The following is a 20,997-nucleotide window of genomic DNA, read 5'->3' on the forward strand; positions in this document are numbered from 1 at the left end:
TACACTGTTAATCCACACGTGAGTCTGAGCTCTCACAGAGAGAAAATGAAAACGAAACTTAACTGCAGCAAAATTTAAAAGCAACACTTCACGCTTGTTTTGCCAACACAACGTGGCGTCTCTGCCGTCTAAACACTGTGACAGTAATGAATATTAATGAAGTTGCACAATAGAGCGCGCTGATTGGTTTGAACCAAGGCTTACTCATGCATTAATGCATCACACTGTAAGACGTAATAAGGCACACTCTGGCACAGACGCCCAGTCTGCAGGCTGGAATACAACGCTATTATGTCATGACCGTGACGCAGCTTCAAAAATTCGTTTCAAACAGGAAGTACGAATTTGCTTGAAATAACGCAAAAACAACCAATTTACACTTTTTAGTGAAATATAGGTGTCCTAATAGTGTTTTTAGCAGTGTGGGACACATATACGACTGTCAATAGCTCAAAAAATGTGTTTTGGTGTTTCGTGACCCTTTAAGAGTCAGCTGCGTCGCGCCAAGAGCACATTCGCTATTTACAGGACGCAAAGTAAGTCTAAGTGGAAAAAATGAGCATTTCACTAGCAAACAGTTAACAGAAAACTGTTAAACAGAGCATCTACTGCGTGAGAATGAGAGATAATGGAACAACTTTCGCTCTTGGATAGGGAAACCTTTACACACAGACATCAATTAGTCTATAAATAATTAATTTTGTTTGTTAAGCGCAAATATTCGTTTCAAAACTATTTCTAAATTCAGTTCTAATTTCCAGCAAACGAATAAATGAATAATAATAACAAAAATGTGCTCAAAAAGCAGTGATTTTTCATATTTATATTGGCTAGAAAATAATATGTTTTGTAATATTTTAATCCTTTATATTTATATTATAAATCTATTCTTATTATATCCTATATATATCCTTAATATTTAAAATTTTTCATATGTAAAGATATTTGCCTATTGCTCTCTTGTGTGTATTAAGCAGTGTGTAAGCGAGGCGCAACTCTGCGCTGGAGTTTAGACCGGGTTTGTTTTGGTCTAATGAAAAATCTATTATAGTTTCTCAAAATAGCAACGCGCCAGCAGTGCGCCTCAGAACGCCTTCCTTTTTAGACCAGAACACCTATGAGCGCACAAATGAGCGCATATATTTGCTATTTCAACAGCGTAGCGCAACGCCTCAAAACGCCTCAAAACGCCTCTCGCGCCAAGGTAAAACTACCAAAAGACTATTGCGCCACGCCATGCGCCACACTGCGCCGGGTGTATGATAAGGCCCTTAGTGTCTGAATAATGTGCAGGTTAATCTATATTCCATCAGCTGTTTTAGTGTCTGTCAGCTTTGTGTTTTTAACTGTCTTCATCTTGTTACTGAATAATGTGCAGGTTAGTGTATACTCCATCAGCTGTTTTACTTTCTGTCAGCTTAATGTTTTTGACTCTCTACTATACTCCCTGGTATAACCGGTATAACTGCCAACTATTCCAGCATATATTTTACGCAGCGGATGCCCTTCCAGCCACAACCCAGTATTGGAAAACACCCATACACATTCACACACACACTCAAACACTATGGCCAATATACTTTCTTCAATTCCCCTATAGCGCATGGATTTGTACTGTGGGGGAAACAGGAGCACCGAGAGAGTTCTCGCCAACACAGGGAGAACTGCCAACTGACCCAGCCGGGACTTGAACCAGTGACCTTTTTGCTGTGAGGCCACAGTGCTAACTACTGAGCCACCGTGCTGCCTGGTTTTCCAGTCACTGTAATGTAAAAATAAGTGTGCTGTGAGAACGGCCTGATATTCCTGTGACATAATGAAAGCAGAAGTGAGTGTAAGCAGGTTTTTCTCCCCGTTCTGGACCTCTCGCTCGCACATGTGTTGTAGGTATGGCTATTATTCAGGCTGTAAAACTGCACGGCCACATCTGAAAGTGTTTAGCTGTCGAAACGCCGGCGGCTTCAAAGCGCTGCAGTGGAGCGAGACTCAGTTCCTCTGGATTGTGATTCTGCAAATGAGCCTCTGTTATCCGCCGCTCTTTCTGCTTTTCTCCATCAAAAGCTGCTTCCAGATGTGAGACAATCACATCTTTAAGTCATTATCGTCCACCAGGCTGATTAGTGCTGATGCAGAGCTGTATAGGGCTGTGCTATATGACCATATATACAGTGCTCTCCCTTTTGAGAGTCAATAGTTTTATCCAGGTCTCAGTATTATAATATAGTCTAAATAGTTTTATTAAACCATTAAAACAGAGGTATCAAACGTCAGGACCGCAAACAGGTTTAATCCGGCCTGCGAGATAATTCTGTAAAGTATAAAAATGAGCTCCAACTTTTCGATAAAAGAAACTGCTGTTCCAGTTGTGTCCACAGGATGCAACAGTGCAATAGCAAACGGTTAATTTCATCCGATCCAGACGCCTGAATCAGTGTCAGTTTGACAGTGTTTTCAGAGAAAAAAACCCTGCCACACAACACTGAGGTGTTCTCACGAGGAATCGTTACTATTTCACGTTTGGTGAGTTTAGTGGCTAATTCATACCAGTTCAGTCGTATGAAAATGTAGGATTTTTTAAGAGTCCACACTTAGCTGATGATTGATTATAAAGCTTGTTTGGCATGCTGTCCTGGGAGAGAGCCCTGAGCTCATAAGATCCTCGAGCCTGGGGTTCCCTCCCATTTGCAAGGCGAGAGGAGAGCTCAGGTATTTCATATGTCCGATCCTTCCTATCTGGACATGCAGCTCAACTCCTTGTTCAAGCTCTTGTTCTCTCCAGACTGGACTATTGCAACTCTCTACTAGCCGGGCTTCCAGCTAACTCTATCAAACCTCTTCAGCTGCTTCAGAACGCAGCAGCACGAGTGATCTTTAATGAATCTAAAAGAGCACATGTCACTCCGCTGCTCATCCGTTTGCACTGGCTGCCAGTTGCTGCTCGCATCAAATTCAAAGCTTACAAAGCGACTTCTGGCTTTGCTCCTTCTTATCTGCTCTCACTTCTGCAGATTTATGTGCCCTCTAGAAACTTGCGTTCTGTGAATGAACGTCGCCTCGTGGTTCCATCCCAAAGAGGGAAGAAATCACTTTTCCGAACTCTCGCGTTCAATCTGCCCAGTTGGTGGAATGAACTCCCTAACTGCATCAAAATGGCCAACCCAAGCTCATTCTGGAAACGTAGCCCCGCGGACATTTCTGGAGACCGCGATTTACGTGGCCGAGGTATGTACGGACGCGTTTAGTTTTTTTCAAGTGAACGCTGCGGGGCGGTGTGGCGCCACTCCTCCTCTTCGCGCTCGGCAGCCGATGGCCCGCCTCCGAGGAGAGGGCTTTCCCGATGCAACCAGTTTGTCCGCTTAGCTCACAGCGTTGCGTCGGCGGAGCGGAGGTCCCAGAGGAGGAGGAGGAGCCGGCCGCGGGGATGACGACTGGGATTGAGTCTGGGGAACAGCGGTTCCAGAAATCAGGTAAGATGAAAAACAGAATCCGAAAAATAAGGGCGAGAATGTGGCGGGATCCGAAAATGCGGTCAAAATCGAAGACAAGGGCTTTTGCTTTTTTTTCTTTTTTTTTCTGGACGTCTTTTGCAAATCGTCGCTCGGGTTTAGGGAAGGAGGAGGAAGAGGAGGGCGGCCGGGGCGGCTGATCTGGCGGCTTTTCACGCGAGAACAGCGCTGGCGCGAACGGCGCGCACTCGCGAGAGGCGCCCGAGACGCGAAAAAGCGTGCACAGCGGCCTCTCGCGGATCCGCGAAAACAAAAAACGCTCGAATACGTACCTCCCGGGACGTATCTCGCGGTCCGCAGAAACGTCCGCGGGGCTACGTTTCCACAATGAGCCCGGGTTGAGAATGGCAGAGTCACTCGCTGTCTTCAAGAAACGACTAAAAACTCAACTATTTAGTCTCCACGTCCCTTCCTAAACTGCAATTGCCTCTCTGGCTCCACCACTAACTGTATTTAAAAAAAATACATAATAATAAATAATAATAATTGCATGTTTTTTCTTCTTTTTTCTTTTTTTTATATAGAGGAGCTCTGCAATTAACAACACACTGTATAACCTTCATTTACTTTTAAAGTAACATTATTTATTCATTCATTTTCTTTTCGGCTTAGTCCCTTTATTTATCAGGGGTCGCCACAGGGGAATGAACTGTCAATTTATACAGCATATGTTTTGCGCAGCAAATGCCCTTCCAGCTGCAACCCATCTTTGGGAAACATCCGTACACACTCATTCACACTCATACACTACGGACAATTCAGCCTACCCAATTCACCTGTACCGCATGTCTTTGGACTGTGGGGGAAACCGGAGCACCCAGAGGAAACCCACAATGGAACATGCAAACTCCACACAGAAACACCAACTGACCCAGCCGAGGCTCAAACCAGCGACCTTGATAGGGCCCCAAGTCTCAGCCAGGTAGAAAAAGTAATGTAAAAGTAACATAACCCATTTCTTTCCATAACAAACTACCTACATAATGCAACTAGTAACTTTTTTGGGCAGTAACTCAATATTGTGATGCATTACTTTCTAAAGTAACCTTCCCCAACACTGTCTCTATGTTTGCTATGATAACAGTGAGCTGCTGCAGTAAAGGTGTTTTCAGCAGCGAGTGTTGGCTTTTCCAGCCTCTCTGGATGTTGATATGGGTCTGACTGATCATATCTCCTCCAGAAACGTCACTGTATCTGCACATCTGAACTCTTCACCCTGCTCTCATTCCAGCGCTGCTTTCCTGTTTCTGCTCACACTTCACTCCACATCATTCCAGCCCATTGTTTTTAATGTCAGCTCCTTTGCAATGCTTTCTTATAGTGTCTGTCTGCCTGTGGCAACAATTCATGCTGGAAAGTTTTCAAGTGTGGTTTTGTTGAACTTTTCTATTATTCTATTATTTCATTTTGTGACAAACTTTTCCACTTTTGCTATTTTAGGGATGGAAAAATCCTTGCCACGGTGCATGGTCTAGCAGGGCTGTGCTTATTCTCTCAATGCGCTCTGGGTGTGTTTTGAGCATAACGTGTATTAAACCAATCCGAGTCTCATCTCTCATTCCCTTGTAGAGTCAGTTGCGTTACTCCATGGTGCATTTGCTATTTACATGGTGGACTTTGTAAGTGTAAAAACTGAATGCATAGCGAGAAAACAGTTAAACAATGCATCTGCAGCGCAAGGATAAAGAACGAGCCTCCTCCATTCAGCCTCTTTCTCTTTACTTTACTCTTTACTCCTTTACTTTGGTGGAGTAAGGACACTATGGACACTCACTCCACTGAAGACATCCACTAGCCTACATGTTTAATTTCCTTTGTTATGCGCAAAGATTTGTTTTAAAACTATTTCTAAATTCAGCTCTAATCTCCAGAAAATAAATAAATGAACAGTAATAATGAAGTGTGCTTAAAAAACTGAGTTACATCCAAGCACACGTCCTGTTCTTATTCCCCATATGCTGATGCAGACGTCTCCAAAACCCCACAGGTGGACAAATCTAAACTTGTGTTTCTTAAAACAAATATAAATATGCAGATAATAAATAATACTGCTAATAATAATCACATTATACAGATGCAGATTGTCATGAATAAACTGAAAAAGCCCCCCAAGGTGAAGAAGGCATGGAGGTAATGTTTTTTTATATATTTATGGGGTAAATAATAATTTTTGTAACACTTTAATCCTTTAATTGTTTTCATCTGTAAAGATATTTGTGTGTTGCTGTTCATCCTGTGTGTATTCAGCAGTGTGTAAGCGTTTAGGCGCATAACTAATGTGCTCTGCGCTGGACTTTAGAGCAGCTCCAACAATGCACCCCAACACACCTCCTTTATAGACCAGCACACCCATGAGTCCACAAAGTGGCGCAAATGGATTAACTATTGAAACAATGTGGTGCAAAACGTGAAAATTACTGTTGCGCTGGTCTGAAAACAGCAACAAATCCTGCCATACACGTCTTGCACCTTACTGAGCTGGGTGTATGTTAATTTTTTTTTTTACAAATATTTAAATTTTAAATTCAGAACTATTTTTTTTTTTTGCATTATTTACAATGATGATAATTTTATTTATGATGTGCTTTTCTTAAAGATCCCCTGTTATGCATTAAAAAGGGTGATATTTCGGATATATGGGTCTCCAACAACATACTGATCTGCATGTGCAAGGTCAAAAAACACTTTCATGGTCTTATAATAAGATTTTATTTTTACCTAATTATCACAAACCCAAACCCCTCCTTAGCGCGAAGCTAATCTGCGCTAATTGGACTGATGACAGCCTGTTGCGATTGGTTGACAGCAGACAGTAAAATGCCCAGCGTGGTTTGTCAAGCCCCTGGGTCGCCAACTTAGGATCCGATCGCTGCGGACGCCCGAAACATGCTTCATAGTAAACTTACTCAACAGTGTTATTCAGACACCTTCCCCCTGAAAGCAGTGTAGCTAAACCAGCGGTCCTCCTCTGCGTGCAGCAGCCTGCCTTTGATTGACTTTGTGCCTAATAAACTGGCCTTATTTTGCACACTTCGATGGTGTATTGTCTGTCCATTACAAAATGTAGGAAGAAACTAATCCATAAGCTCTATGCTAAAGTTCCTGTCGAGCTCTGTCAAAATCTCATACATCAGTAGACTTTTCTGATCCTTCCCTTAACGAACGAATGAATCGCCCGTTGTGAGCGTGTAGATTGCTGAAGCACTCCTTTCCCTCACACTTCCAATAATATCCAGGTAAGCACAGCGTCTTCATGACTTCAGGATCTGTCTTTGCTGCTGTGTTAGTGGGCGGGGCCACATCTTTTAATCAACCCAGTCTCATTCTGAAAACGTAGTCCAGTGGACGTTTCTGGAGACCGGAAAATACATCCCGGGAGGTACGTATTTGTGCAGTTTTTGTTTTCGCGAATCCGCTAGAGGCCGCTGTGTGCGCTTTTTCGTATCTCGAACGTCTCTCGCGAGTGCTGTTCGCGCCCACGCTGTTCTCGCGTGAACCCACCAGAGGCCGCTGTCTGACCGACTGAATGATTGACTGCGCGACCAGCCAATCAACTGACCCACCCTCCTCCTTCCCTAAACCCAACCAGTTTTACCGATTGACCCGCCCGCCCGCTCACTTCCCTAAACCCAAGCAACAATTTAGAAAAGCCGTCTAGAAAAAGAAAAGCCCTCATCTGATTTTTTTCACCAGGTTTTCGGATTTCACCACGTTCTCATCCTGTTATGAACTTTATGAACTTTTAATGGTTTCTGGAACCGCTCTTCCCCGGACTCAAACCCGGTCGCCTTGGTCAACTCCTCCTCTCTGCATCTGATGTCCGCTGACACACACGATGAGCTGACCGGACAAACTGATTGCGGTGGGAAAGCCCTCCACACAGAGGTAAGCGGTCAGCCGGCAAGCGCGAAAGGGAACGGCATCACACCACCCCATAGCGTTCGCTTAAAAAAATGAAATGCAGCCATACGTACCTCCCGGGATGTATTTCGCAGTCTCCAGAAACGTCAGCGGGACTACGTTTTCAGAATGAGTCTGGGTTGGTTTTAATTTTCCTGGGTTTGTGCGTGCAACAGTTGGCCGGGGCTTATTTTTCGTAACCACGTCACGCTGAAACAACTAAAGACTCGTTATCAAGATGACTCATTCGAGCCACTGTGAGTCGACTCTTTTTTTTTTAGATGAATCAATAGTTTTAAAAACTGTCCACTTTCAAATTTAAGCCTTAGCTGGATATATTTAACTTCACTTAGAGCTGTGTTACACACTACATGGAAGTGCATTTTTAAAAACCCATAATAGGGGCTCTTTAAACTACATATACATATATATAATAAAAAAAATCAACAAAAGCCAGAATTTCAAATTGTGAACAACATTCTATCTGCTCACCATCCAAGAATATCACTTACCTGCTTCTCCTGTTGATCCATTCAAAGTGTGTTTGAATGAATTGACGAAAAGAGTTAACCATCCTTGTCTTCATTGTGTGTCTGTGAAAATTTCAGCTCAAAATACCACACTAATAATGATTTTTAACTCTCTGAAACTGGCCCTTTTAGGCTTTGATCCTTATTGAGGCGTTTTGGTGACTGTCGCTTTAAATTTAAATGAGACTGTGCTCTTTACAGAAGAGGGCGGAGCTATACATGCCTATGTCTCAGCATAGTGGCAGATTCAAAACAAGACTAACGTCCTATGCTAATGATGGGGAGATGGTCACTAGTGGGCGGGGCCTTCCCCTTCTGAATCAAATTTACATAAAAACTAAATAAGCCAAAGGTCAAAACGCAATAAGCAATAAAAACAATAAACCACCACAATTACAAGCTGCATAGATAAATGACGGTCATAAATCATAATTTTAATGCTTAACTAAAAAGATGCGTCTTAAGAAGTTTCTTAAAGCAATCCAAGGATGCGATATTCCAAAATAAATGGAGGTTATGCATTCAATAGTATAGGCGGTGTGTGTATATACAGCCTCTTCCTCATGTTCGCAGTGTTTATTCTCCTGCGGTGTGTGTTCATTGTGCTGTTAACACCAGTGTTTCTCTGGCTGCTCTCCATCCTCCGGGTCTCCTGTATGGTCAGACGCCAGCTCCTTCCTCTGCTGTATCTGTGTGTATTTGTAGTCTGACCGACCGCTGACCTCTGGCTGATGGCACTGCTCTGAGGAACTTCACGTCTCGTCTTTAAGCCTGTTCCTGCACGAGTGTCAAGAATGTCTGTGCCAGCTGTGCACTACTGTTCTGGGTTCAGTTTAGATGGCTTAGTTGGTCCAAAACCTGTGGTTCGACATAAGAGCAAACTAATAAATACCTATTTTTAAAAAAAGTAATGGTGGCAGTTTATACTAAGGGGACTTAAAGGGCCATGAAACCCCCTTGTATCAGCAGGGTGTTTTCACACCTCTACTTTGGAAAAAGTCAGAAAAGTGGGCGTGTCCAGCTCTGTTTAGGGGGGAGTGTCGGAGGAACTAAAGTGGGAGGGTGTGGGAGTGTCTATTTGGGCACGCGCGAGTTTCAGAGTCAAAATACACACACACACACACACACACACACACACACACACACACAGGAGAAAGTGATGGTGTTTAACCTACATGGACATCTGTAGTCGAATTATTTGCCAAATTATTAAATGGTGGACTTTAACTGCAGTTTGGCTCTTTCATTCAGGGAATTCATTCATGTCCCTCGCGACAAACGAGATATTTGATTCGAGGAACTGCTCTAAGCGTGTATTTTTCATGCAATGTTTGATACCGCACGGTGAATGAAAGAAAAAAACCCTCAGCATTTCCCGGAAACTTAGATGCACACGGCAGGTAGCGTCAGAAAGTGTGTTATTCCGGTCACTAAATGCGGCGAAAATCCTACACGAGGTTAAAGTTTGGTTGTGGTGCTAACATGTTTACACTCGGTGCAATAGTTAACTTAGTTTGATACGAACAAACTGAATAAACAAAGAGCACTGGTCGCTCACTTACCAAATCTGTAGAGACAGGACAATCACCAGCAACTAGAGCCGCGTCTTTATGAAGAGGAGACTACAAGCGAATCCGGATCTCAGCGTTTGCAGATGAGAACAGCTCTCAGGTAAACAATAATCCTCCTTAGACACGTAAGTTATTGTTGTCGAGCGTCGCATACACTGTTAATCCACACCCCATATAGCAAAATTTCTGGCTCTGGCCCACACAATCAGGTTTTGCTTGGCCCACATGCCGCAGTGAATTACGGTACATGACTGGACCAAATCTGGCTTCCAGACAAGGGCCAAACACAGACCATATCTGGGCCCCCCCCCCGGGTCACTTTCTATTAGATGTTGGTGTTTTAGGTAGAGCATTGTGTTTAGTGTTTTATCCAATTTATCCAAGGCTGAGAAACAGCTTCTGGTTTTGGAGATTTGGGGTGTAGTGTTGCATTTTCAGTATCGTGAAAAGATTTTGTGTGTAAGCAGTTAGAAAAAATGTAATTAGGTTGTATTTATTTGTATCTATAAGTAGTATAAGCAATATAAAGTAGGACCAGAAGGATTAATGTGGATTGTCTGTCGTTCAGAGAATCAAACGAGCTCTTCAACCGCTCTGATGAGCTGCTCAAACACAGATAACACTTCAGTGACGAGTGGATACGGGTCAGGCATTTAAAAACACCTGTAATCTGTGCTGGAATCACACGCCGCATGCTTGGCGTTTACACTGACATGTTGACGTTCAGGAGATGCTTTTATCCAAAGCCACTTACAAATAAGGAAGCTTTAGTGTGGGATACGTCTGCATAGGCTTGTCATGATATCTATTTCGTGTCGTACGATATGTTGCACCAAAATACATTGCGGGAAATGATGATGTTATGATTTTAAGAGTATTTTATGCCACTCATCATTATATAATGGCAGAATGACAATATAATATCATCACAATGCAAGTGCAACCTTCCAGAGAACACATCATATTTCATTCTTAAGAATGTTCCATTTAATTATAGTCATTTGAACAGTTTAATAATCAGTCATTGGAGTCAGAATGTGAAAGCGCATACACTGAAACAAATTATTCATAGATGATTGCTTGGATTTTAAAAAAATTTTTACGTTAAGTGGTTGTAAACAATTTATTTGGGCTCAATTTAAACAAGCAAATTAAGTTGAACATTATTACATTTAATTTGTTTGTTTAAATTCAACACAAATAAATTGTTTGCAACAGTTCTGCATGCAGCACTTTTTTCAGTGTATCCTAAATACATAATGATAAATGTTAACAAAGAGATAAAGATAAAGAGTAACAGAGGCTGCGATATCTGCTGGCAGGTCAATTTTCAGTCATCAGACACCAACATGAGAATATACTGTAGTCATTTATTGTAAATACGACAGTGCGTTTTAGCCATACTGACACTAACAGCTTCAATAGAGATAGAGATAGAGATGTTGCACTAAAACATTGAAATTGGAAAAAGATAATCTGGGCGATGCAGATGCTTCACAGCATGAAGGTCACTGGGTCGCTGGTTCGAGCCTCGGCTCAGTTGGCGTTTCTGTGTGGAGTTTGCATGTTCTCCCTGCGTTCACGTGGGTTTTCTCCGGGTGCTCCGGTTTCCCCCACAGTCCAAAGACATGTAGTACAGGTGAATTGGGTAGGCTAAATTGTCCGTAAGTTGGCGGTTCATTCTGCTGTGGCGACCCCGGATTAATAAAGGGACTAAGCCGACAAGAAAATGAATGAAAGAATGAATGAATAATCTATCTATGATATAATCATACTACGGCTGTTGTGATATTTCTCTCTCGTCTCCCAGAATTAGTGATTTTCAGATTTCAGCTGTAGTTTCACCTAACAGCACCTACTGGAGAGGCGGGGCTAAACATAGTAAAGGCCTTAAAGACCAGGCTGGAAATGGTTGGAAACCAGCCTGGAAGTGGCCAAAACCCTTCCAAAACCAGGCTGGTCAACCAGCTAAAACCAGCCAACCAGCTTGGGCTGGTTGAAGCTGTTTTTTTCAGCAAGGTTTTGAAAAAATTATGTTTCAATTACAAGCTAATAACCCTTTCATTATCTATAAAATGAAACTACTGAACCTAATCATTGGAGCCTGATAAAAAATGCTCATTTACAAAAAAAAGGAAAAAAAGGCAGATGGATTTAAAGGGTTTTACATCTGAACTCTTTCTGCTAACAACAAATATTAATTATTGTTGTGCAGCATCACAAAATGAGTATCCTCAGCTTTATCCCATATAGACTTTGTAGAAAGGTTCTTTGTTGTGGGGAGAAGAAGACAGGGTCGGCGAAGGGTAAGTGACAACTTTATTTTATTTTAAGTGTTTCAAGCGCACAAAGCTCAAATGTGCGTGTAGTCGCTCAGCTCTCTCTCTCGCTCCCTTAAGAAGGTGTCTCTCCGGCCCATGACTAGAGAAAACAGTTGTTATTAATTATTTCTGATTGGGCCACTGACCAGCCGCAGGTGTCTCCACTCACTCTCCCCTCTTTTTGGTTGTTCGGCCATGCTCCCCCCACCACAGACTTATCTTCATTCATTCATTCATTTTCTTGTCGGCTTAGTCCCTTTATTAATCCGGGGTCGCCACAACGGAATGAACCGCCAACTTATCCAGTACATTTTTACACAGCGGATGCCCTTCCAGCCACAACCCATCTCTGGGAAACATCCACACATACACACTCATACACTACGGACAATTTAGCCTACCCAATTCCTCTATAGGGCATGTGTTTGGACTGTGGGGGAAACCGGAGCACCCGGAGGAAACCCACGCGATCGCAGGGAGAACATGCAAACTCCACACAGAAATGCCAACTGAGCCGAGCCGAGGTTCGAAACAGCGACTCAGCAACCTTCTTGCTGTGAGGTGACAGCACTACCTACTGCGCCACTGCGTCGCCCACAGACTCATCTTAATTTATATAACGTTTAATATAAAATAACATTCAAATCTTGCGACTTTAAGCAGAAACAAACAGCAGCAAACACTTCAAGACTCTCACAAACACATTTCATGTTCATTTCAATCACATCTTTTTCATTTCTCAATAAAAGACGTATATTTCCCTCCAGATGCGCTCATCTTTTGTTTTTTGAGCTCAAAGTGTCAAAGATTGAAGGCAGAGCGAGACGGTAAAGAAACCAGGGCTTGTTTTTCCTCTTAATTAAGCATATGGCGCACACATTTCTGCTTCAAACGGGCCTCAGTGGGTGATGGCATTCTGGGTAATGCGCCATGTGTTAGTCTTTAAACCGCTGCATCTGTTGCGCTGGTGGTAATGAGTTCACGGAGCTTTCAGACACGAGACTTAAGAGAAAACAGGGATGTTTGTTAAGGGAAAACTGAGAGACGTTTGGTTTTGAAATCAACACAGATGATTGGATGCTTGAAAACATCAGGACACGCCTCTCTGAGGGTCTCATTGGTTGAATGATGAATATATGCACTTGAAGTCGGAATTATTCCCTCCTGTGAATTTTGTTTTCTTTTTTAAATCTTTCCCAAATGATGTTGAACAGATTCAGGAATTTTTCACAGTATTTCCTATAATCTTTTTTCTTCTGTAGAAAGTCTGATTTGTTTTATTTCAGCTAGAATAAAAGCAGTTTTTAATTATTTTAAAGCCATTTTAAGGTCAATATTATTAGCCCTATTAAGCAATATTTGTTTTGGATTGCATACAGAACAAACCACTGTTATACAATGCCTTGCCTAATTACCCGAACTTACTCTAGTTAAACCTTTAAAAGGCCATAACCCTCTGTCTCAGCAGGGTTTTTTCACACCTCTAGTTTGGAAAAAGTCAGGAAAGTGGGCGTGTCCAGCTCTGTTTAGGTGGGAGTGTCGGGGGAGGGAAAGAGGGAAGGTTTTTGCATAAAAATGGGAGTTTCGGTTTGGGCATTTTCACAGAGGCAAAACAAACACACAGGCGCAGGAGAGAAAGACAGTGACTGTGTTTACATGGACATCAGTAATCAAATTATTTGGCAAATTATTAATTTGTCGAACTGCAGTTTGGCACTTTCACTTTCATTCAGGGACATTTCCTGCATTCCCCCCGCGACAAACCAGATATTGGATTCGAGCAACTGCTGGAGGAGTGTAGTTTTAATAGAATGTTTGATACCGCATGGTGCATGGGAGAAGAATAATCCTCTGCATTTCTCAGTAACTTAGATGCTTTAACTGCAGAAGAATTGAGAATCATTGGAATAAGGGTGGAATAAACCTACTTTTTCACTTTCCTCAAATAAAAACATTTATTATTCTCAGCAACTGTGATTTTCCAAAAAAAAAGACTCAAAATGACAATATTTGAAATTGAAATTAGATTTTTTGAAATTTGTTTTTGACAATTTGATTAAAGTTATCTTTGTTCTCAGACAATTTTGCAAAAACAAAATTCTAATACACTGAAAAAAAACTTTTGTTTACTTAGATTTTTGTCTTGTTTCTAGTCCAAATTTCTAAAAATTCTTAAATCAAGAAGCATTTTCTAAGAGTTTTCCTTTAAAATAAGCAAAATAATCTGCTAATGAGGTGTGCACAATAATCTAGTATTTCCTATTGACATAAGATTCATTTTCTTACCCCAATGGCAGATTATTTTGCTCAGTTTTTTTTTTTTTTACTTTTTATGAACATTGAATACACTTGACATTTACATGAAATGTTTACATTCACAAAAAATAAACAAATAAAAATATATATAATAAATAACAATAACACTTAAAAATGATAAATAAAATAATAAAAAGGAAGATAAATAAATCAATTAATAAATTAATAAATAAAACTCCAACGTAAACGCAATAACTACAACAAAGCCCTTTACAACATTTTAGCGATAAAGTATGTTTCAATGCCCAGGTCTGTTGGAAAATGTCGGATTTCAACTGCAAATATGCAGTCATTTTCTCAAAACTATATATATATATATATATATATATACATTTGAAGTTGAATTTTTTTTTCTTTTTAAAATTCTTCCCAAATTATGTTTAACAGAGCAAGGAAATTTTCACAGTATGTCTGATAATATTTTTTCTTCTTGAGAAAGTCTGATTTGTTTTATTTCGTCTAAAATAAAAGCAGTTTTTAATTTTTTTAAACACTATTTTAGGGATCAATTCCTCTATAGCGCATGTGTTTGGACTATGGGGGAAACCGGAGCACCCGGACGAAACCCACGCCAACATGGGGAGAACATGCAAACTCCACACAGAAATGACAACTGCCCCAGCCGGGACTCGAACAAGCTACTGTCAAACTCTGTAGCCACAGTGCTAACCACTGAGTTCCCTTTTAACCTCCTGCCAATGCACTTGTATTTTGGGACTTTCCTAAAATATATGCACGTAATCCTCTCCACAATCTCTCCAGCGTTGTGATGAATATAAAGAACTGTCGAATCTGGCGACCACTATTTTGCTCATTTTAAAGGGAAACTCGCTTAATTTTGACTTATTATTTCTTAAAACAGCACACTATTTTCTCCTTGTCTTGAAAATGCTTCTTGATTTAAGAGTTTTTAGATATTTGGACTAGAAACAAGTGCAGAAATGCATTTTAAAGTCTACATCTCCTTATTCTAGTGATCTCTTATTTTTTCCCTCATAGATGTTGCAGCTGCTGCCAGTGTATTTTGCATGTGTAACAGAGAACAGGTTTGGATTTGTACACCGATGTACCATCATGCATTTTTGTGGCTCAGACACCAGTCATTTAGTCTGTCCCTGATGTTTACGACAGATCTGGAAGACGAGGCATAATTATATAACATAAAATGCTAATTTTCCAGTTTGCTTGAACGGTGAAGGTCATGAGTTACGATTTTCAGGAATCCTGAATGCATTATGATCACTTCATCTCATGCATGAATGTGAACCAGTTCAGCGTTGGCATGAGCCAGTGTTTTCAGTTTTGGATTTATGCGGTGAGATTTAATGTTATGTGACGTCTGACCGTCCCTGAGGAGGAAACGCTGTTAGTTTTTGTGTGGTTTCTGGGCTGTATATTGAACTAACAGCTCTTCATCTGCTCTTGTGTTTCTCCAGAACGAAGAGCTGAAGGACGGCCGGCCGACGCTGCTCCACTGCCCTCTACAGGGTGAGAAAACATCTTTTATACACACACACACACACACACACACACACACACACACACACACACACACACACACACACACACACACACACACACACGCACACACACACACACAAAGGCGAGCTGACAAAACCTGTTACAACCAGGGCTGCCTGTGGCATATAAGCAGGAGTGTTTTTAATCAGAAGTGCGCCCTCTAGTGACCATTGTGTGCTCCAAAACATTTTAAAAGGATAGTTTACCCAAAAATTAATATTCATTCATTCATTCATTCATTTTCTTTTCGGCTTAGTCGTCCCTTTATTAATCTGAGGTCGCCACAGTGCAATGAACCGCCAAAATTAACATGTGACATATAAATATAATTAAACATATTCTTAACTATATGTTATATATGTTAATTTGTTTTATAAACACACACACACACACACGCACACACACACACACACATATATATATATATATATATATACACACACACACACACACACACACACACATATATATATATATATATATATATATATATATATGTGTGTGTGTGTGTGTGTGTGTGTGTGTGTGTGTGTGTGTGTGTGTGTGTGTGTGTGTGTGTGTGTGTGTGTGTTTAGTGGTTTTGCCTCCAGAGAAAGCTGAAGGATGTGAGAGTTTTCTTCAGTATTTGTCGCCTGATGATGGAGAACGAGACGCGCAAAAAGTGAAGAAGCGCATCAGCCTGCAGGTCAGTTTAATACCCACATGAGAAAATACTGTATATTATAGTTAATATTGTAGTAATTGTAGTAAACTATCCGCTTTTTAAGTGGTGACGTGTTTGTGACGTATGTAAACTGTTTCCGGGTCCAAGCTGCCACTCATTTGAGTGGAGAAATCATTCGTTTATGATCACGTTTTATTCCTATCACACATTAAAGTTAATTGTATATAAAATCATAGTGTACACAACAATCTCTGGGCTTGCTGCATAACAAATACCAAAATTTAGTATATATACAGTTCATATATGTGTGTGTGTGTGTGTGTGTGTGTGTGTGTGTGTGTGTGTGTGTGTGTGTGTGTGTGTGTGTGTGTGTGTGTGTGTGTATTAATATTATTATTATTATTGTTATTTATTATTATTATTTTTATTTATTTTTTATTCATTGAAAAGCCTACTTTTACAATTTGACACATGCAAACCACTGCAGAAATGTTCTACCCAACGGGCCCATGTTATATACAGTACAGATACTTAATAAATAGCCTATTATAAATTTAAATGATTAACCTATGCTATGTTTTTTGTCACAAGCTTTGGAGACATAACAACAAATTTGACTCTTTTGTTTGTCTTTAATTTGACATATTTCATATTTATTTAGCAGTGCATATTATTTTTGTGTTTATTTAGTTTCATTTAACATTTAGATTTTATTTTATTTCAGCTTACTAATGTTGGTCAGCATTGTCTTGGTTAAACAAACAAGTAAATAAAATAAAACCTGAGCGAAAGATGATGTTTGTATGCTGAGCGCATGATCAAAGTGATAATCGGATGTGTAAAACTGATGTGTGATCTGTCAGGATCTGGAGTGTAACGTGTCTCTGGCTGAAGACAACAGACAGGAGTGGGTTTTCACACTCTACGACTTCGACAACAGTGGAAAAGTCACAAAAGAGGTAAAACATTGAAGACATTGACATATCTATGTTTAGAGATAAAGTTTCAAACTAATCTAATCTTCTCCTGAACCTGAGCAATGCACATGGCTAATTGAAATGTACTGTGACGTTGTTGTTTCAGGACATGTCCAGTCTGATGCACACTATCTATGATGTGGTGGACGCCTCGGTCAAACACTCCTGTAACAGCAAACGCAGGAGCCTGAGGGTCAAACTGAGCGTCACATCAGAACCTGCAGCTCGCCGGAGAGACGCCACACACACTGGTGATGCTCTGCACAACATACACACTGACACGTGCACATACACACACGCCTTATGAAACACTACATAATTTAAAAGGAAAAAAGAAAGTCAAACATATTTCATAAAACAGTTCACGATTCATCATTCATTTATGGGTATACATAGATAAAACAGTCAGATCAATATTATAAAATCAGTGCACAGTATAGTTTGTGGGTGTACAGTAAAACGGATATTATTAAAGCAGATTCAAGAGTTCACACTTAGCTGATGATTGATAGTAAAGCTAGTTTGGCGTGCTGTCCTGGGAGAGAGGCCTGAGCTTATAAGATCCTCGAGCCCTGGGCTCCCTCCCGTTGCAAGGCGATAGGGGAGTTTGAGCTCAGGTAGATCTCGATGACTCCCCCTCTTGCTTGTTGTAGCTAAGTGTCAGATATGGATGCTGAAAGGTGTACTCAGAGTTTAGCCAATGTATTTGGATTAATTCTTTAGGGTGCTTGTTTTTGAACTGTGGGAGGAAACCGGAGGACCCGGGGAAAACCCACGCGAGCACGGGGAGAACGAGCAAACTCCGCACAGAAATGCCGTCTGGTTTGGAAAGGAATTACACCAGGGGCATTCTTGCTGTGAGGCAACAGCGCTAATCGCTGGCCACCGTGACGCCCGTTTGAAAAGAGGGAAAGTAGGGTTGGGTGGGGGGGTTTCTTTAAGACGAAGATATTGAGATGAGAAAAGTCTGTTTATTTATAGTGAGTTAAGGATCATCTGATAGGGTAATCAGTCGTTAGCTAAAGTTGGAACAGCTGTAAACAATCATAAGCACGTGATCCTCTCGAAATTTGTTTATAAATAAACTTCACGAAACGTACTAGGGTTGTGTCCTGATGGAGCAGATTCTTGATAACAGATGCATGAATCAGGCTGATTGTCTGACCTTTTTTTCTCCCGCTTCAGAAAGAGAAACGAGTCATTTGAGTCAAGTTGAACCTGTTCGTTCAAAGGAGCATCGCAGCGCAGACAGACGACAGAGCACACACATCAGGTCAGCAGAAAACACAAAACAGCCTTGTTTTACTCCTGAAAAAATACTGTAGTAATTAATTTATAGTATAATACTATATTGAACCACAGTAAAGTGTATTATACTGTTATTTACAACACTTTGTTGATGAACTGTAATAAATACTGTAGTATACTTTGATTTGTTGTGGTGACTCTATAGTTGCTATTGTAACACAACAACCATAGCAACTGTAGAATAACCACAACAGATGCATCACTATAGTTGTTGTTAGCATAGCAACTATAGAATCACAATAAGAGTTCAATTACTATAGTTGTCGTGTTACCATAGCAACTACTGAATCTCCTCAACAGATCAGTTACTATAGTTGGTGTGTTACCATAGTAACTATAGAATCACCACAACAGATCAATTACTATAGTCGTTTTTACCATAGCAACCATATAATTACCACAACAGATGCATCACCATAGTTGTTGTTACCATAGCAACTATAAAATCACAACAACAGTTCAATTACTATAGTTGTTGTTACCATAGTAACTATAGATTCACCACAACAGGTCAGTTACTATAGTTGTTGTCTTACCATAGCGACTGTAGAATCACCACAACAGATCAATTACTATAGTTGGTGTGTTACCATAGTAACTATACAATCACCACAACAGGTCAGTTACTGTAGTTGTTGTGTTACCTTAGCAACTATAGAATCACCACAACATATCAGTTACTATAGTCGTTGTTACCATAGCAACCATAGAATCACCACAACAGATCAATTACTATAGTTGTTGTTTTGCCATAGCAACTGTAGAATAACCACAACAGATGCATCACTATAGTTGTTGTTACCATTGCCACTATAGAATCACAATAACAGTTCAATTACTATAGTTGTCGTCTTACCATAGCAACTACTGAATCTCCTCAACAGGTCAGTTACTATAGTTGGTGTGTTACCATAGTAATTAAAAAATCACCACAACAGATCAATTACTAGGCGTTGTTACCATAGCAACCATAGAATCACCACAACAGATGTATCACTATAGTTGTTGTTACTATAGCAACTATAGAATCACAACAACAGTTCAACCACTATAGTTTTTGTGTTACCATAGTAACTATTGAATCTCCACAACAGATCAGTTACTATAGTTGCTGTGTTACCATAGCAACTCTAGAATCAGTACAGTATTTATTATAAAAACTATATTATTTTTTTCATTTGGGTGTTTTTGTTGATTGTAATGTGAAATGCTGGATTGTCTTGATAGTTTTACAGTATGACATGTACAGTGCTCGTCTGTTTGTGCTGTCCTAAATGCATGATGGGTGTTTTTTTTTCTTCAAAGAGGCCAGACTGAGGCTCATGAGGGGAATCATTACTGCGTGGATGAAAACACAGAGAGACGAAATCATTACCTGGATCTGGCAGGAATAGAGAACTACACGTCTAGATTTGACAGTAAGACTTTTTACTGAAGACACACACACCAGCCTCAAACACTGTGCACAGAAAAATACCTCAAGAAATGTCACATTCATTCATTCATTCATTCATTTATTCATTTATTCATTCATTCATTCATTTTCCTATGGCTTAGTCCCTTTATTAATCAGGGGTCACCACAGCATAATGAACCACCAACTATTCCAGCATATGTTTTTACGCAGCGGATGCCTATCCAGCTGCAACCCAGTACTGGGAAACACCCATACACACTCATTCTCTCTAACACACAGACACACACACACACACACACACACTCACTCACACTCTATGGCCAATTTAGCTTTATTCAATTGACCTATTGTACAAATGCTTGGACTGTGGGGGAAACCGGAGCACCCGGAGGAAACCCACGCCAACACGGGGAGAACAAGCAAACTCTGACCCAGCTGGTACTCGAACCAGCGACCTTCTTGCTGTGAGGCCACAGTGCTAACCACTGAGTCAATGTGGCACGCTGTGTATTATTTATAGTTGATCCTTGTTGTATTTTTATCTGTCAGGTTCATCTCCGGATGCTGATCAGGATCCCCCGTCTCGCTCTTCACACAGTCAAAGTCGCCCCCATTCACAGGAGCCCGAAACACATGTTTATCAGCGCCGCTCACAGCTCATGGAGCCCTGTGTGGCCCCGGACCCCCGCCTGCGCACCGGCCCCCAGCTCATCAGATCAAGGTTATTCGAGTTCTGCATTTGAGTTTAGCTTCATTAGTTTTATGAATGGTTTTATTTAGAGATGGTCGAAAAACAATGATATTCTTTCTGATCTGATACCAAGTACTTCAAGACAAGTTTGATCAATATCAATTCAGTTCATCTTTAATTGTGTAGCGCTTTTACAATGTAGATTGTCTCAAAGCAGCTTCACATAGTAAATTGAAACTGTGTAGTTCAGTTTTCAGTGTTTAAGTTCAGTTCTG

The 20,997-nt window shown here is 40.7% G+C and overlaps 3 protein-coding genes across 16 annotated transcripts in view; 2 read left to right on the forward strand and 1 right to left on the reverse strand.

Moving 5' to 3' along the window:
* smpd5 (sphingomyelin phosphodiesterase 5) overlaps window positions 1-20,997 on the forward strand; it is a 706,732-nt gene that overhangs the window by 227,335 nt on the left and 458,400 nt on the right. The window lies entirely within an intron of this gene.
* Window positions 1-20,997, reverse strand: part of brd9 (bromodomain containing 9) — a 164,123-nt gene that overhangs the window by 110,064 nt on the left and 33,062 nt on the right. The gene's annotated exons all lie outside the window — the stretch shown is intronic.
* Window positions 1-20,997, forward strand: part of nkd2b (NKD inhibitor of WNT signaling pathway 2b) — a 62,915-nt gene that overhangs the window by 37,686 nt on the left and 4,232 nt on the right. For all 10 annotated transcript variants that reach the window (XR_015510652.1, XR_015510654.1, XR_015510653.1 and 7 more), the window contains 7 exon segments: window positions 15,581-15,632; window positions 16,241-16,350; window positions 17,193-17,288; window positions 17,413-17,557; window positions 18,492-18,579; window positions 19,920-20,032; window positions 20,581-20,752. Coding sequence is in view for 1 of the 10 variants with exons in the window: in NM_001097586.1 (NP_001091055.1) it covers window positions 15,581-15,632; window positions 16,241-16,350; window positions 17,193-17,288; window positions 17,413-17,557; window positions 18,492-18,579; window positions 19,920-20,032; window positions 20,581-20,752 (776 nt within the window). In the remaining 9 variants the exon portion in view is untranslated.

The sequence above is a fragment of the Danio rerio genome, chromosome 16 (assembly GCF_052040795.2).
Source record: "Danio rerio strain M-AB ecotype USA chromosome 16, GRCz13ab, whole genome shotgun sequence".
Lineage (NCBI taxonomy): Eukaryota > Metazoa > Chordata > Actinopteri > Cypriniformes > Danionidae > Danio > Danio rerio.